Genomic DNA, 18,052 nt, shown 5'->3' with positions numbered 1-18,052 from the left:
AGGGTCCTCTTGTCTTCTCCTTGCCTTTCCCCAAAAAAGACCCTACAAATGAACCCTGCTTTCTGGAAAGGGGCCAATCAACTGAGGATTCAGGGACTGAATGTGTAAGCGCTGTCCTCCAGGGGACAAAGCACCAAGCCAAAGAAATGAAGGGCTAATGGTGAAATTTGTGGCATGAAGCTTTAAGGGGAGGCAGCCATGGGGCAGGAAGTGAGAAGGGGGAGGGGACAAGATGGAGAGCGTTGTGTGGAGAACTCGGCTCAGGCAGAGTTAGGCTCCCTTCTGACTCACACCAGAACTTCCAGAGTGGGTAGGGAGCTGTCCCTAAGCCCGGAGCAGAGCTGTTCCCCGCTTCTGAGCTCGGGCCCTAGGCCAGTACTCCCCAGCCCCCAGCCCCAGTAAGGGTTTTGTCTCTGCCTCCTCCCATCTCATACCTGAGGATTTGAACGCTGTCAATTCCACTGCCTGAAAACAGGATGAAAATCAGACAGGGTTACTAGTACATCCCAAACCAGGGGCAGCCACAGGACTTTTGTGCTTAGTTTCCCAATCTGAATTCTATCCAGTGACTGTTGTTGGCCTGGGCCCAATTGACCTTCTCCAGGAATGCCTATTCTTCCCCTCTGTCACTCAACTCACCCCTCCTTCTGTCCCCTCTCAACACCCCCTCACCCCAAGTCTGTCCCTGTTCTGCCTTCCATTTTCCAATTCAGCTCTTCTCAGCTCAGTACCCCTCCCCCCATCCCATTTATCCTTCAAGGACTCAGAATTTAGGGGTCTGTAGGAAAGGCTCACTGGTCTCTTCTTGTGACCTTCCTCGTCTCTGGGCCTCCGATTCTCCATCTGTAAAATGATGAGGTTGGACTAGATGATTTGTGAGGTCCCTTCCAGCTCTAAATCTATGACCTGGGATTCCTCCCTGCCCTGAGAGTGTGGGTAACACTGAGAGAGAGAGGGTGGGACCCCCTTTTAGTGAAGTTGGCTTTTCCTCACTTCTGGACTGGATCAGGGACTGACCGCCCGCCTCTCCCCCTTCCCAACAGCTGCAGCTGTTATGAAATGGTTTCCTCGTCTCCCCTCCTCCCCTCAAACACCAGCCCAGCAACAAACTGATTCGATCTCTCAGCCTCCCTCTGTCTCTTGGCCTTGGCATTCAGACACCATGCGGAGATTAATGCTCCCGGGCTCAGAAATCATGTCACCTGGCTCATCTCCCAGTTAGCACCTCCCTCAGGGCTATTCTGCCCAGTAACTGAATGCCCAGCTGACTACTCAGCCCCCAGGTGGCTGAAAGCTGCTCTGGTCTGGTGGGTTTAGGGTGGAGAGGCCTAGCTGGCCCACCAGAGGCATAGGAAGGGGGTGGGGGAGCACCAAGAGGACTGAGATCATCTGATCGGGGATCTGCCTTTCCAATCCCTCCTTTTCACTCCCTTCTGGTTTGTGGGTTGGGCACTAAAAACATAGCCCAGGTTAGACCGAGGGGCTAGAGGCAGCTTTAAATACAGTGAAAAGAACAGTGCACAAATCAGAATATAGGGGTTCCAGCCCCAGCTCTGCTCTCGGCTCACTTTGTGTCCTTGGGCAAATCACTTTTCATCTCTGGCTTTCAGTTTTCTCAGCTTTAAAATCAAGGCATTGGATTAGACGGTCTGTTAAGGTCTCTTCCATCTCAAAACATCTATGTTCTATGTTTTAATAGTCAAGTTCCCTTCTAGCTCTGATGGTCTATGTTTCAAGCTGTCTCAGCCTGAACATTTCATGTTTTAATGTATCTTTCGGTTCTGACATTCTGGGTCCTAAGGGTCCTTTCTAGCAATGGAATTTCATGATAAGCCCCTGGGCCCAGTGGGTCATAAGATCTGTGTCAGCTCCTAGATCCTGGTTCAGGGCTTCAGAGAATGCTCCCATCCCCAAACACCAGGCCCAAAGGCTACTTACTGACTTCTCAGATGACATGATGGATGAAATACCCACTGGGATTTCGGCACCAAGATTCCCTAGAATTTTAAGAAAATGACAACAGTTGTGTCAAAGCTTGGCTTTAACAGAGCCTAGAAACCACCATGCTGGAGAAGGAAATGGCAAAGCACGCCAGTATCTTTGCCAAGAAAACCCCAAAAAGGGGTCATGACTGAAACGTCTCAAATGGACTCAACAAAACAAAAAACCCACTAAACCTTAGACACTGATGAAGAACAAGTCGCCGGTCTTATTTTGTGCCACTGAAGTTAAAGCCGATGGCCCAAAAAGATTCTCCCCTCCCAGAACACCCTACTCTGGTGAATGGCTGCTCCTCACCTCTCTGGTCCTGCACATACCTTTTCTAAGGCTCCTCCCAGCTCTAACAGTCTAGAGAGAGCTCAGCACAGTGGAAGGAGCTCAGAACCCAAAGATCTGGAGTTAGGAAGACCCGAGTGCAAATCCTGCCTCAGAAACCTACTTGTGTGATCCTGGACCAGTCATTGAACCTCTTTCAAAATTTCTTCATCTGTAAAACCAGGGATAATAATAGCACCTACCTCATAGGGTTGTGGTGAGGATCAAACCTTAAAGTGATATACACATGCTAATTGTTATTATTGTCATTATTGAAGTTAATATGTTAAGCCTACCTACTGGGGGCATCTGTTTCCTTATCTATAAAATATTAATAAAACTGTTTGTACTTAAGAGGTCATCCTGAGGAGAAAACACATTGAAAGCCTTAAAATGCTATAGAAATGGAGATCATTCTAGTGTTCCACCTGTAACAACTGCTGTTACTGTTGTTAAAGATCCTTTCCAGCTAATTCAGATTATTTCCATTTCTATTGTGGGTTAAGGTTTACAAAGCACTTTTCTCCCAACAACTTTGTGTGGTAGGCTATACAAAAATTTATTACCCCTATTTTACAAATGAGGAAACCAAGGCTCAGTTAAGGTTTAGTGACTTGCTCTGGGTCACACCATTATTCAATGTCAGAGGTCAGGCTTGAACAGGCAGTTAGGAGGTACTGTGGATAGAGTGCTGGACTTTGAGCCTGGAAGACTTAGGTTCAAATCCTGCATCAGACACCTACTCTTTGACCCTGGGCAGGTCACTTAACTTCTCTCCTCTTCAGTTTCCTCCTCTGAAAAAGGGGATAATAAGAGCACCTCCCTCCCAGACCTATTGTGAGGATTACAAGAGTTAATATTTGATGAGTACTTGCAAACTTTAAAATGCTAAATAGATGCTACTGTTATTATTATTATTATTAAACTCAAATCTTCTGCTACTATTTTCCCAGCCTACCACTTTTTCTACCATGCTGCCTACAGGGGTGTTTCAACGACCAAGAACTTTTGAAAAGGTGAAAATACTACTCAGATACTGACGATGACATCCCACTTTGACAGATGGGCAAAGGACATTACAGAGAAGGGGGCAGTGACTTGAGCAGGGTCTTGCAATTAGAGGGAGAAGGGGCCACCTTGTACCTTGGTGGAGGATGTTCCTTTGGGGTGGGGCCCAGGTGGCTGGGGCTGGGGCAGAGGCGCTGCTGGTGAGGCCAGGAGGATTTCCTTTCTTCACCTCCCAAGAAGCTGTGCTCCTTGGGCTGGATGGGTAGTTTATTGGCCGGGAACAGTTCTGTAAGTCACAAATCCCCCGCTGGCTTGGGCCTGCCCTAAGGAAGACTCCAAGAGAGCTGGGCTGAGGTTAAATGAGAGTTCAGAGGTTGGGGGATGTGGGTAGAAAGTAGACCCAAGTACATATAGGCGCCTGAGTCAGACTGCCCTATACCAAGTTCAATGCCTCTCTATAGGAGAGGGGAGACACAGGTGAGTTAAGAGCAGTCAGATCCACCCTGTTTATGTCACACAGATAGGAGATACATAAAGGGATCAGCAAAGACGTATGGAGGTGAAAGATGCTCCTACCTTCCCCCAGCATCTCAAGTGTTATACTTACTGTGAATAAGAGAGCTTTCTTCTTTTCCTTCATCCTCTGTATGGCAAGTCTAACCTGGGGTGGGAAGTGAGAGGAGAAACAGGGACCAGATCCATGGCAATCTCACCATAGAAATCAGAAAGTCAAAGCTGGAGGGTCCAACCTTCTCATTTTACAGAGGAGGAAACTGAGGCCCAGAAAGTGACTTGCCCAAGGTCACACAGTTAGTAAAGAATGGAATTAGAACAGGAACCTAGCCCAATACTCTTTCCACCAGTCCCAGGGGAATCTGACCAGCCTTGTGGCAGGCACAGCAGACCCTGATTTAGCTACACTTCAGAGACAATCTTGGAGTTAAATTCTAGACCTCAGACCTTAAGTGTCTATCAGAATCCACTTAAAGGAGCCAGTTAGAGGTGAAATCAGGACTTTTGTCTCTAGATATATATACATGGGTATCATGTGGATGAGGGGAGAAAATAAGCATTTATATAGCACCTACTATAGCCAAGGGACAGGTAGGTGGTACAGTGGATAGAGTGCTGGGCCTGAGTTCAAATCTGGCCTCAGACACTAGCTGTGTGAGCCTGGGAAAGTCACTTAACACTGTTTACCTCAGTTTCTCATCTGTAAAATGAGCTGAAGAAGGAAATGGCAAACAATTCCAGTGTCTTTGCCAAGAAAGCCCCAAATGGGGTCACAAAGAGTCGGGCATGATTGAAACCACTGAACAACAATAAACTGTATGCCAGGCACTGTGCAAAGTGCTATTTACAAAGAGATACTGTTATTATATCTGCTTTTACAGTTGAAGAAGCTGAGGCAAACAGAGGTTAAGTGACTCGCCCAAGGTCACACAGCTAGTAAGTGTCTAAGGCTAGATTTGAACTCAGGTCTTCCTGATTCTAGGCCCAGAACTCCAGTCATTGTACCCACCAGCTGCTTCTATGAAGGATAGGAATTAGACTTATTCTGCTTGTTCCCTGACAGCAGAAGTAGGAGCGATGGGTGGAAGGCAGATGTCAGCTTGATACAACAAGTGGAGTTGTACAATAATGACATCGGCTACCCATCACTGAAAGTTCTTCAGTGAAGGCAGGATGACCACTGGTCAGGCATATCGGAGGAGAGTCCTGCCCAGTTAGGGGCTGGACTAGATGCTCATTGGCTCTGGAGTTGGAGGACCTGGGTTTAAATCTCACCCGTGATGCCCACTCTCTGTGCAAGTTACTTTGGGTAAGTCATTTGGGCTTCATGGCCTCCAACGTCCTCTCTGACTGATCTAGGATCCTGGGATCACTGTAGCTCAAAGACTCCATGATTTTAAGATCTCTTAAGACATTCCTTCCCCTCTACAGTCTCAGCTCCCTCATTCTTTCCTTCTCTAGACTGCATCTTCGTGACGGGTGTGTCTAGATGGGGCTGCGGAGTGGGGAGTACTGGGCCACACACTCAGTCACTAAAGAAATCTTAAGGTGCCCATTGCCAGACCCCTCCCCAGCACTCACCTCACTGTTGTAGACAGCATAGACCAGAAATATGTACAGCCCCTAGGGATATAACACAGAAGGGGGAAAGCGTCATTGCCTCAGGCCTGGGGGCTTGGAATAGTCTACCCACTTCTGGAGGGAGAAGTGGTCCGGGGTCCAGGTCTGCCATTTTCTGGTGTGGGGGGCCAGGTCAGGGGGAGGCTGAACAGAGGGAGTGACAGTTACTGAGTACCATCTCCCTCTTCCCCAAGGAAAACCAAAGTTAGCATTTCCTTTGGGAGGTTTTGCCCTCTAGTGGCCATATGGTCGGAAATTCCAGCAGGTCGGATGAATAATAAATATCCTTTTTCCTCCAGCCCTGAGACACAGTGAGCGATGGAGCTGGTTCAGAGACCCCCTGTAACGTGCCCATTAGACTAGAGTTCTCTAGGGTCTTTCCAGGTCTGATGTTTTATATTCTAATAGTCTATGTTTTAAGGACCCTTCCGACTCTAACACTCTATATTCTAAAGGAACTCAGTAAGTCCTGAGCTCAAATCCAGCCTCAGACTCCTACCAGCTCTGTGACCCTGGGCAAGTTACTAAACCTCTATTTACTTCAGTTTCTTTAATTGTAAAATGGGAATAAGCAGCACCCACCTTTAAGGGTTGTTGTGAGGATCAAGTGAGATAATACTCGTAAAGTGCTTAGCACAATGCAGATCCCATAGTAGGTGATATACAAATGCTCCTTCCCTTCCCTTTCCCTTCCCCTAAAGCCTCATTCTGCTCTAATAGTCCAATTTTATTCTTTAACCTTTGATGTTCCAAGTTCCCTCCCAGTTATAATGCCTCACAAGTCTACGAGATACAGGAATATAGAGAAACTGAAATCTGCAGAGATAGAAGCCAAGACAGAGATGGAGAGACTGGGATAATCCGTAGTAGAGACTGGAAGTGCAGAGGAGACACTAATGTAGCGAAGAGAGGGTCACTAGAGACTGAGATAGAGATACAGAAAAAATAGAGGCACTGAGAAAAATGCCTACATAGGGAGAGAGACAGACACACAAAAGGACATAGGAAGAGAAAGACACACAGATGTATGCATTCACTGAGATAGAATCAGAGAGAGGCAGAAATCTACAGGGAAGGGAATAGGTCAGAGGCAAAGGAGAAGGAGGCAGAAGGTGGGCCTGGAGAGAGCCAGTAGCCATGGAAATGAGGTACTTTGGGCCCTGCCCACTATCCAAGGAAGGGAGGGTTAGCTATGGGGTCTGACTAAGGAGCTAAAGCCCAAGCATAAAACGAGCACCTCCAGGGTAGACCAGAGACTGGGGGGAGATCCTGAGTACTCTGCCTGCTGCCCACCTCCCACTGCCCACTTCAGCTGAAGCCTGCTTTTCTGCTGAGCAAGAAACTGGGGAGATACCAGGGACAAGGAGAGACACGGAGAGACAGGAAAAGAGAAATGGAGAAACACGAGATAGGCAGAGAAAGGAAGAGAGACAAAGTGAGAGAAACAAAGCAAGAGATAGGCAGGGAGAGAGAGATACAAAGGCTCAGTCCTCAGTCCCCATCACTTTAGTGTGAATGAGCATCAGATTCTTTTCTTCTTCCCCAATAAAAGACAAGGGTCAGTTGCTGAAAGCTGGACTGGGTGCGGGATGGAGAGAAAGCTCTGAATGTAATCCTCTAGGGGCTATGCCACATATGCTCCAAGGAGTTAGATCAAATGGATGCTGGAACTCCCTGGAAATGATGTTGATGGAGCATGGGAGGTGTATGTGGGAAGGGCTCTGCTGGAGGACGTGGCTGGACACTTCTTCAGACCTCAGGGAGCATACAGAGGAGCTGGAAGCAGAGATCTGTGTCCCCCTTCCTGTCCACACTCCTCCCTCTCCCTACCTTAGACTGGGTTAGACACAGGGCTTCTTCTGGAACATCTACACACACACACACACACACACACACACACACACACACACACACACTCCAAGCACCTTATAGGGCAAGACCACATAATAAGAGTTCACACAGGGCTTTCCACACAGCTGCCCTGTGAGGTAAGGAGTGTGATCATTATTTCCCCCATTTTACAGATGAGGCTAAAAGAGGGACGGGAACCTGCCTACAGTTACACAGCATGTAGCTACGATGTATGTAACATCATTACATAGTATCATAGATTTAGAGCTGGAAGGGACCTCAAAGGACATCTACTCTGACTCCTTTTTACCGATGGAGAAACTGAGGCCCAGAGAAATGACATGACTTGGTCAAGGCCACACAGCCAGTAATTGTCAGGAGTAAGGGTTTAAATCCAGATTTTCTGATTCAACCTATTTTTGAGTTTCCTAAAGAGTCAGAAGGGCAATAGAAGGTAGAAAGAGACCTGGATTTGGAGCGAGAGGATTTGATTTAATTCAATAAAGATTTGAATCTGGGTTTGAATCCCACTTTTTAAATTTACTAGTTGTGTGACCTTGGGCAAATAATTTCATCCTTCTGGGCCTCAGTTTCCCCATCTGTAAAATGAGGGTGTTGAATGGGGAGATGTCTTTTCAATAACAAATCCCAAGATTGCTATGATTCCAGGTAAAGTGATCTTGTTACTCCAACACCAAAAGTAGGGCCAACACTAATCCTAGAGTCTGAATTCTCTGCTTGGACTTCTGAGTCACCTTCTGTAATGGCCCACCTTGGACAGAGAAATGATAAGGAGAAAGGAGGGGGTCTGGATGTCCAGGGAGGCCGATGAATTGAACCCAGGCCCTCTGGCATGCTTTACTTCTGTTGTACCTAGTGGGGGGATACCTGGAAAGAGTTGAAGATGATGGACACATACGCCCATGCCATGCTGAGGTGTGCCAGCATGCTGCCCAGCCAAGTCAGGCCCAGAACTGGCAGCAGCACCAACACAGGTTTCACTGTTGCCCTGGAAGAAAAAAGGAGAGAGAGAGCCCCATCAGTACAGAAGCCAAGGGCTAGGAGGGTGGGACACATCAGAGAGAGAGCTAAGCCCCTGCTCCCTTCCCCCTACAAAAAAGTCCGACGACAGGGAAGGTAACTGGAATCCTTCTGTCCTATCTTCCCACCATTCTATAAGAATAACCGTATGATCACAGGCAACTGGTTTCCCCTTTCTCTGCCTCAGTTACTTCAAATATAAAATAAATAGGGGGCAGGGGTGGGGAGAGATTGACTTAGAACCAGGGGTTCTAAACCTGAGATACACAAAGTCTTTTTTGAAAATTGTATTTCAATATTATTTATTTTTTTTTGGTAATCTTGTGTATTTCAGTTTACATACTTAAACCATTATTCTGAAAAGGGGTAATAAAAACATTATTCTGAGAATGGGCCTCCATGGGTGGAGGAATGATAAGTAGGAAGTAAAGAGTTGGGGTGCCCAGGAAGGCTGGTGAAACATCATCCTGAGAAGGGGTTCATCCAGAGGTTTTGGCTTCATGGCCAAAGGGGGCCACGGCACCAAGAAAGTTAAGCACCGTTGGACGACATGTTCAAGCTTAGAATTCAGGTTCTAAGGTCATGTCCACCTCTAAGGTTCTCTGTTCAAAGGTTCGTTTAGTCTTGACTTTTTATGTTCTATGGTTCTTTGGCCAGATTCTTGAAGATGCCTCCCTCTCCCTGGATGTTAACCCTTGCCCTTCCCTCACTCAGAGCACTCCCTGGTTGTCAGTGAAAATTTGTCTTTGGTGCCCAGCCCTCAACAGGTGGTCCCAATGGCCCCTTACCATATCTGGACTCCAATCTGCCTCTCCAGGCTATGTTGGGGACTCAGCATTCTGGAACGTCGTCGGGCACTGGACACAGTAACTATTACCACTCGGAATAAGATGAAGGTATTCACCTGTGGGCCAGATGCAGAATGGACGCATTCTCTTCCCATTTGCTCCATAATTACTATCCCTTACTATTCCTCTTGGGTCCTCCTCCTAGCTTTCTCTTTCAGAGCCTTGCTTTTTGCTCCCTCCCCCCTCCCTTCCCACCAAGAACTGCTATTTATCAGGCTCTCTAAAATCCAATACCCTAGACCCTCAGGACTCACCCCTAGGTAGTCCTCCCCCCCCCCCCAAATAACAGCCCTGCTTCTGTCCTTTAGGATCTCATCTCCTTTTCCCTGGAGCTCTTTTCTCTGTCCTCATCCCCCATAATAACCCATCAGCCTCGTCAGGACCTACAATTTTCCTGGCCCTAATCTAGTTCTCCTAAAAACCTCTATTCCCTCAGGATCTGTTCTCTTCCTGTTCCTCTTCTCTAAGCTTCATCCCTGGTCTCTCAGATCCCCACCTTTCATCCTAGTCCCCTAAACTCACTTCCTATACCCATAGGATCCACCACTCTCTTGGACTCCCTGGAACATACCCATTCAAGCCTCACTGAATATTATCTTTCTGTCCAACCCCACTTTTCAGAGCCATCCCCTCAGGCCTTCCCTTGTCCCTGCCCTTCACTCACAGTCAATACAAAGAGGACAGGTCCTGCAAAGGCCCAGATGACCCCCTTCTGCAAGCTAAGCCAGCAGTGATGATCAGCCACATAGCCATCAAAGGAAGAAGCCAGAGTGACACCTACAATGACCACTGGGAGACCTGTAAGGGGGGAAGGATGGCGGGTGAAACAGGATGACTGAGGAAACAAAGGTTCGACCTTCTAAGCATATCGATTTATAAGCAATGCATGCTGATTACCTAAAAAATAGGGACCAGGCCCCTTCCTCAGCTTAAAGCTAGGCCCTGAATACAAGGAGACAGGCTTTTATACATTTAAAACAATCAAATAAGGCCACTTAGGTAATCTGATTACTAATTGGAGGAAAGATTAGGGACTTCCAAATTGGGAGGGGAAGAGCACACAGGTGCAATTCCCTGTATTCAGAAAAAGAGATGTCCTGCTCTCCCAAGTGTCTGTAAACATCAAAGGAGTATGGAAACAATAACCGATTGATCAGTACGGGGCCAGTTTTCAGATAAGACATATAGATTGCTTGAGATGTACAATTGTGGGGCAGCTAGGTGGTGCAGTGGATAGAGCACCAGCCCTGGAGTCAGGAGGACCTGAGTTCAAATCTGACCTCAGACACATAACACTTACCAGCTCTGTGGCCCTGGGCAAGTCACTTAATCCCCACTGCTCAACAAAAAACAAAACAAAAAAAGAGATGTACAATTGTGAGAAAAGTTCTTGCATCAATCTTTGGATCTGACTGGCTTTCTGGTCAGCATAACTTAGCTCTCGGTTAATGGTCTCTAAGCAGCAGGTACAGGTGGTGCAGCTTCCCAGCTGCACAAGGCTAAGTTCAAACAATACAATGCAATAAAGTTTTCTCCTAATTCCCATAATTGAATAAAGTTTTCTCACAAGACAGAAATTGGACTAGACCCATAACTGAGCTAGCTCCAGAACTGAGGCACAAGTTGGAGTCAGTGTGGTTCACTCAGTTCCCACAATTAACCACTTGCTATCCCAATGCCCTCAATTCCATCAAGACCGACTAGATCTTAATGATCGTTTCTAGCATCTCTCCCCAATTACCTCAGATCAAATAGCCTCAGCTTTGCAGGCTGCCTCCGAGACCCTGGGGGTCTTTTTCTAGGTGGAGTGAGGAGAATTGTGAGAGAGCTGGAGGGTGGGGAACAGAAAGTTTGGGTATGGGTTGGGGGAGGTCATCAAGGACAGGATTTGGGCATATGCAGTCGTGGTTCCAATCCAGGTTTGAGAGGCAGAATGCAGCAGTGGCTAGACCCTTGGGTTCCTAATTGGAGGTAGATCATAGGATTTAGAATTCAAAGAGACTTTAAAGACTTAGCCCAATCACCTTATTTGACCAAAGAGAAAATGGACCCAGGGAGGTTGTCATTTCTCCAAGACCACACAGGCAGTAAGTAGTAGGTCTGGGATTTGAAGCCAGATATTTTGACTCCAAATCCAGAACTCCTTCCATAACATTTTGGTCCAAATATAGTCCCTCCCACATAGGCTGCATCCCTAAGATATCATTGCTTGAAGAGGTAACATAGTCTGGTCAACTCCTTACCTCCCTCCCACCTCCCTGCCTTTAGGGGCTTCCTGGAGCTCAGTCCTTACCCCAGCCTATCATGTAGTAAAATTTCATCCTCCGGTCCTCACTCCTGTTGACAGCTACGACCTTACTCCACAGCAGGAGGCCCTCGACCAGCATCCAGGTGAAGGCAGCCATGAAGAAGAGGTGCAAGAAGGCTGTCAGCACCATGCATATCACCTGGGACCGGGAAGAGCCAATATAAGGGCCAGTATATCACCTCCCACATCTTGGGCCACCTCAGACCTTGAAAGCCCTCCCACCTCACTCATGGGACTCAAGTCAGAAGATCCCTGTTAGAGTCTGAAGTTGATCCTTACTATCCAAGTAACCTTGGGTAAAGTCATTCCCTATCTCTGAGTCTTAGTTTCCTGATCCATAAAATGGGGACAATAGAGCACCTCCTACCTCCTGAGACTATGGTGAGAGGAAAACACCTTGTAACCTGTAAAAATGCTAAAGAAATGGAAGTTGAGTGCCATCACTCCATGATTGAAAGAATGATCAGTGGTGTGACATATGGAAAGAACACTAGATATGGCAAAGACCCGGGTTCAAGGCCAGGCTTTGTTATTTATTAGCAGGGTGACATTGGGAAAGCCACTTCATGTCTCTGAGATTCAATTATATCAATAAGATGGAGATGATAATTACCATCTACCTCAAAGGGCATTTGTGAGGACCAAAGGAGATCACATATGTGAAGCATTTTGTAAACCTTGGAAGGTGGCTATCAGAATTACTGTTAAAATCAGCAGCAGCATCAGGAGGGTGGTTCACATAGGAGGCACTTAATCAATGTTTATTAATTGATCGATTGATTCACCAGAATGAGTGGTACAATGAAAATCAGGAGACCTGGGTTTTTGTCTTGACTGACACTAATTCTGGGTGACCGTGGGTAAGTTACTTTCTATCTCTGAGTTTCATTTAGTATCCTCACCTGTAAAAGGGGGATGTATTTTGCCCTCTTTCTCTTACAGTGGGGTTTTGAGGTTTGGATGAGATTTTTTTTTTTGCTAGGCAATGGGGTTAAGTGACTTGGCCAGGGTCACACAGCTAGTAAGTGTCAAGTGTCTGAAGCTGGATTTGAACTCAGGTACTCCTGACTCCAGGGCTGGTGCTGTATTCACTGCACTACCTAGCTGCTCCCAGATGAGATATTGCATGGGAAATTATTTCTAAAAGTACATAGGGAATAACATGGTTTGGGTTTGGGAAATGAGTGAAGTGTGTGAGGATGGAGTTCACCAGCTTTACCTAAGCCTACGTGACTTATGAGGCAACCAGGAGCAGTTGGGAGGGTTGAAAAGAATCCTCAATTTTACTTCTTTGTAGATTTCTTAAGTGAAATTCCCAGTATGATCTGAAGGAGATCCAGGCCAGCAACCCCGAGGTATAATAGGAATTCAAAAGAATTTGGGAGCTATAACTTAGATCATCTGAGTTTGGACTGAGTAAACATGAATGGGTAGCTTTGGATGAAATAGTTCAAAAGACAGACTAAAAATGTGCTGGGCTTCTCTACCTACTTGGCTGGGACTTAACTCACAAAGGAGTTAAAGGTCATCAGCGACAGGTGAATGAAGAAGCAAGCAATGCATAACAGCTAAAGACCAGTAGATGGCAGCAGAGAGCAGAGAAGTTGGGAGCAGTGCGTGATGACATCACCAGAGAGGGAGCCTGTAGCATCAGAGGTATGAGTCAATAATAATAATAGCTAATATGTATATAATAGCAACGTATGGCTGTGAGAGTTGGATAACAAGGAAAGCTGGGCGCCATAGAAAAGATGCTTTCAAATTGTGGTGCTAGACAAGATGTTTGAGATTCCGTTGGACAGCAAGAAGATCAAAATCAGTCAATAATTAAAGAAATTAATTCAAGCTATTCACTAGAAGGTCAAAAAATGAAGCTGAAGCTGAACTACTTTAGCCACACAATGAGAAGATGGGACTCACTGGAAAAGACCTTGATGTTGGGAAAGACTGAAGGCCAAAGGAAAAGGGGATAGCAGAGGATGAGATGGGTAGACAGTATCATGGAAACAATGAACATGAACTTGGACAGACTTCAAGAGACAGCAGAGGACAGAAGGACCTGGCGTGCTATGGTCCATGGGGGTCACAAAGAGTTGGAACTGAACAACAAAAAATATAGCACTTATTATGTGCCAGTCACAGTACTAAGCACTTTTTTACAAATACTATCTCATTTGATCCTCCCAACAACTCTGTCAAGGTAGGTGCTATTATTACCAAATTTATAGTTGAGGAAAGTGAGGCAGAGATTTTAAGTGACTTGATCATATAGCCAGTAAGTGTCTGAAGGCAGATTTGAACTCAGGTCTTCCTAATTTGAGACCCAGCACTCGATCCACTGTACCACCTAGCTGCTCCAGTTGCCTGGGAGTACATGTGCTCCTCCATGCAATTTCTTTGGATGTACCCTATTGTTTGTGCTATGCAGGTATCGGCCTCATGGGACAGTGTACCGCTACGTGTATGGGGAAATCTTCATCATTTATTTTGTTATGCTGTCTGATTAAATGTCTTTGCTCTGAACTAATGTTTACACTCTGATTAGCCCAGCAAGAGAAAACACAGAAGTGGGGCTTCATGACCCTTGGTTTTGAGTGGATTGTAGAGCAATTATAAAATACAAAACTGTTCTGGCCTTCTGAATTTCTATCTATAGGATGGGAATACTCATTCTGTTTCTTCTCTCTTAGGGAGGTAACAAGGATGGAGAGGTGAGAAAGAGAGGTTGTGATATTGTAGACCCAGCTCCTTCTCTGTCTAGGCAGGACCCAAGTTCCACCTTCTGACTCATCCACACATCTCCAGGGCTAGGACTGCCCACCTTCTTGGCTTTTGCCCACTCGCTGAACATGAGAAGTGCTTCAGCAGCTGCTAGAGCAAGGATAAGGTTCTTGTGAACGGTGGTCCTCTCAGACTGGGGGAGCCTGGGAGAGACAGACAGAGGAAAAGGGGAGGGGAAGGAGGGACGAATGTGAGAAGGGAGGAGAGGAGGACATGAAGAGGCAAAAAGGGAAGAGATGATGAAGAAAGGGAGACAAAGATGATAAAGAGATGAGTAGGAGGAAAAGGTGAGAAAGTAGGGTGAGTGGAAGAGGGAGGAGGAGAGATGAAGATGAAGAAAATAAAGGAGTAGAGGAAGATGAGATGGCAAAGGCAGAAGAGAGAGAAGGAAAGTGGGACAAAGAGAGAGGAAATGAGGAAGACGTAGAGGGGAAAGTGGAAAAGAGGGAGAAGGGTGCCAAAGGAAAGAAGAGAAGGAAGGAGAATAAGCTGAAATGCCAACTTCTCTCCCCAAACCTTATCCTAGTGGAAAGTTCCCATGTGCTCTCCCCACCTCTCGCTGGACTAGAGGTTAGAGCTCTGATCAGTAAGGACAGATAGGCAGTAGGGCCAATGTTGGAGGAGCATTGGGCATCTCCTTCCCTGACTACATTTGAGGATGGAATCGCACGAGCCCTGGGGCACTTCTGAGGTGCTGCGAAGTCTGGGGCAGAGCACGTGCAGGGTTCATCAGGTGTCCCAGGACTCCTTACCCAACAGCCAGGAAAAGGACGAGAGTGGTGATGAGGGCACAAAAGGACACACCACAGCCAATGAAAGAGAGTGTCTTCAACACAGATTCCTCCTCAGAGCTCCTCTGTTTGGAGAAATGAACAGGGCAAAATCACATGGAGATCGGGGGTAGTGGAGCCTTCTTCCGCCCTTTCTTTCTGCCTATGTCAGGATGACTACTGGGGGCAAGCCACTTTTCCATTCCGAGCCTCAGTTTCCTCATCTTTAAAGCAGGGAGGTTGGACTAGACAATATTGAGCCCTGACATTGTGTGTTCTGAGGACATTGCCAGCTCTGACAATCTACATTCTCATGTCTCTTCCAACTCTAATGCTGCCCTCCTTTATACCTTTTCCCCACCGCTGTCTCTCTCAAGCCTCTCCCTCTCAGCCCCTTCACCCCCTAATCTTCGCCCAGTCAGGATTCTGATGACTGTAACTGGATTACTATTAATGATAATAATAATAATAGCAGTGAGCATTTCCATAGCACTTTAAGGTTAGCAAAGTGCTTTGCATATTATCTAATTAGATTCTCACAACAACCCTGGGAGATATGTGTTATTATTCTCCTATTCTCCTAACTTAGAGATGAGGAAACTGAAGCCCAGACTGAGGAAGTGACTTGCCCAGGGTCACATAGCTAGCAAATAAATGTCTGAGGCAGAATTTGAATTCAGGTGTCCTTGACTTCAAATCCAACCCTCGATCCACTGTGTCACCTCATTATTTCCAGGACTGATGGAACCCCTTAACTCTATCACTAAACACTATTTCCCATTCGACTCTTCCTATTCCTGACTCACCTGAACATCATACACCTGTAAGAGGATGGCAAAATTGGTGCTGTGATTGCAGAAACAGGAGATAGATTCTTGGTGCTGAGCAATCACTGAACATCCTTCCAAGGACCAGGAGCCTCCAGCCTCAGGGCTAGGATAGGAAGAAAACAAAGAGGTCCTTTCATTAGAGTGAAATCACACTGTCCTGCACCCATTTCTCCTTGCTACCCAGAGAAATTGAGACAAGGCCTCTGCCACCAGGCTGGTTTGGAATCTCACCACCAATTTGATATCTGACCTTAGATATGATTATTTTTCCTCTCAGCTCTTTAATCTATAAAATGGGGATGATAATACCTATTCTACTTATCCTGTAGTGATGTTATAAGGATCAACTCAGATGTGTGGAGACCATTTCTCTCCTGAGGGAGAGCAGGGGGTGCAATGGACACAGTGCTGGGTTTGAAGTCAGAAAGACCTCAGTTCAAATCCTGCCTCAGACATTTATTAGCTATATGATCCTGGGCAAGTCATTTAACTTCTGTATGAGTCAGGTTCTTCATTTGCAAAATTGGGATAATATAGCACCTGGCAGCACAATTCCTCCAGAGCTGTTATGAGGATCAAATAAGGTAACATTTGTTAAGTGCTTAGCATAGAGCCTGGCACATAGTAGGTGCTTAATAAATATTTGTTTCCTTTCCTTCCTCCCTCGTTCCCTCCCTTCTTTCCTTCCCCATGCCGACTCTAAATGTAACATCCTATAAGTGCAGAATGCTGCCTACATTCCCAGATATGATCGTTACATCCATTTGGTTTTCCTCAACCTTTTCTTTGTTAAAGTGAGGATTTGGGGTAGGGGAGTAATAGTGCACACGTTAAAAGGCTTTGTTTTCCATTTTGTCTTTCTTGTGAGGATGGGGTGATGAGGAGAGAAGGAGAGAATAGAAATGCTTGTTAATTGAAAACAATTTAATTGAAAAAGAAAACATGATGTGAAAAGCAAAAAACCATTAACAAAACTTCTAAAAACACCCCCAGCACATATTCAGGCACTAGAGCAATGCCAGACAGCTGTGGGGTCATGGAAATAACACTAGATTTGGACTCTGAAGACCTGGAGTTTGAATCCTGGCTCTGCTCCCCATTATCCTTGGGACCTGACTCAGGCTTGAGGAATGGAAGCATAGTAAGGGAGATGGATGCTGGGTCAGGAGTCAGAGGACTGAGGTTCAAATCCTGCTCTTGCCATTCACTACCTAATTGACATTGAGCAATTCCCTTAATAGGAGCAGCTAGGTGGTACCAGGCCCAGAAGCAGGAAGACTCATCTTCCTGAGTTCAAATCCGGCCTAAGACACATGCTAGCTGTGTGACCCTGGGCAAGTCCCTCAACCTGGTTTGCCTCAGTTCCCCATATGTAAAATGAGCTAGAGAAGGAAATGGCAAACCACCGAGTATCTCTGCCAAGAAAATTCTACATGGGGTCACAAAGAGTTGGACACAACTGAAAAATGACTGAACAACAAAAATTCCCTTATTCTCTCTGGGCCTCAGTTTCCTCATCTAGAGAGCAGAGGTCCTTTCTGACTCCAACCCCTGTAAGCCCAGACATTAATAAAGAAAAGCACCAAATAAATGCAGAATTTTACCCATGGTTAATTATCACTTTTACTATAGCTTTTTATGGGGTTTGGAGATTTTGTACTTAGCTGATAGAGCCCCCTCCTATCAGGGACCCTGGATCATTTAGAGAAGAGATTCTTAAAGTTTTTTGAGTGTTAGATACCTCTGAGAGTCTGGTGAAGTCTATGGACCCTATGGACCTAGAGGCAGCTAGGAGGTGCAATGGATAAAATGCTAGGTCTGGAGTCAGTTCAAATTTGGCCTCAGATACTTACTAGCTGTGTGACCCTGGGTAACTTCTGTCTGCCTGAGTTTCCTCCTCTGTAAAATGAGGATACTAATAGCACATATCTCCCTGGTTTATTGTAAGGATCAAATGAGATAATATAATTCATAAAGAACTTAGCACAGTGCCTGGAACATAGTAGGCACTTAACAAAGGTTTGTTTCCTTCTTTGCTTTCTTCCTTCTCAGAATAATGTTTTTAAAAGCATAAGATAATACACAGGATTGCAAAGGAAACCAATTATACATAAATTGTTGTTTTTCAGTTGTGTCAGACTCTGTGAGTCCAGCTCATTTTACAGA

At 46.0% G+C, this 18,052-nt stretch overlaps 1 protein-coding gene across 1 annotated transcript in view; it reads right to left on the bottom strand.

Moving 5' to 3' along the window:
* Positions 1-324: 324 nt before the first annotated feature.
* Positions 325-18,052, bottom strand: part of LOC114047264 (adhesion G-protein coupled receptor D2-like) — a 43,744-nt gene continuing 26,016 nt past the window's right edge. The window contains exons 13-25 of the mRNA XM_027868045.1: positions 15,863-15,989; positions 15,039-15,142; positions 14,327-14,429; positions 11,491-11,644; positions 9,862-9,995; positions 9,138-9,253; positions 8,197-8,317; positions 5,419-5,460; positions 3,932-3,985; positions 3,460-3,673; positions 1,939-1,997; positions 673-843; positions 325-465 (exon numbers count right to left, since the gene is read on the bottom strand). Of these exons, the coding sequence (XP_027723846.1) occupies positions 325-465; positions 673-843; positions 1,939-1,997; positions 3,460-3,673; positions 3,932-3,985; positions 5,419-5,460; positions 8,197-8,317; positions 9,138-9,253; positions 9,862-9,995; positions 11,491-11,644; positions 14,327-14,429; positions 15,039-15,142; positions 15,863-15,989 (1,540 nt within the window). The remainder of the gene's footprint in view (positions 466-672; positions 844-1,938; positions 1,998-3,459; positions 3,674-3,931; positions 3,986-5,418; positions 5,461-8,196; positions 8,318-9,137; positions 9,254-9,861; positions 9,996-11,490; positions 11,645-14,326; positions 14,430-15,038; positions 15,143-15,862; positions 15,990-18,052) is intronic.

Source organism: Vombatus ursinus, unplaced genomic scaffold, assembly GCF_900497805.2.
Source record: "Vombatus ursinus unplaced genomic scaffold, bare-nosed wombat genome assembly UNPS02014786.1, whole genome shotgun sequence".
NCBI lineage: Eukaryota > Metazoa > Chordata > Mammalia > Diprotodontia > Vombatidae > Vombatus > Vombatus ursinus.
Note: the sequence above shows the minus strand (reverse complement) of the source record. Positions and strands in the feature narration are given on the sequence as shown.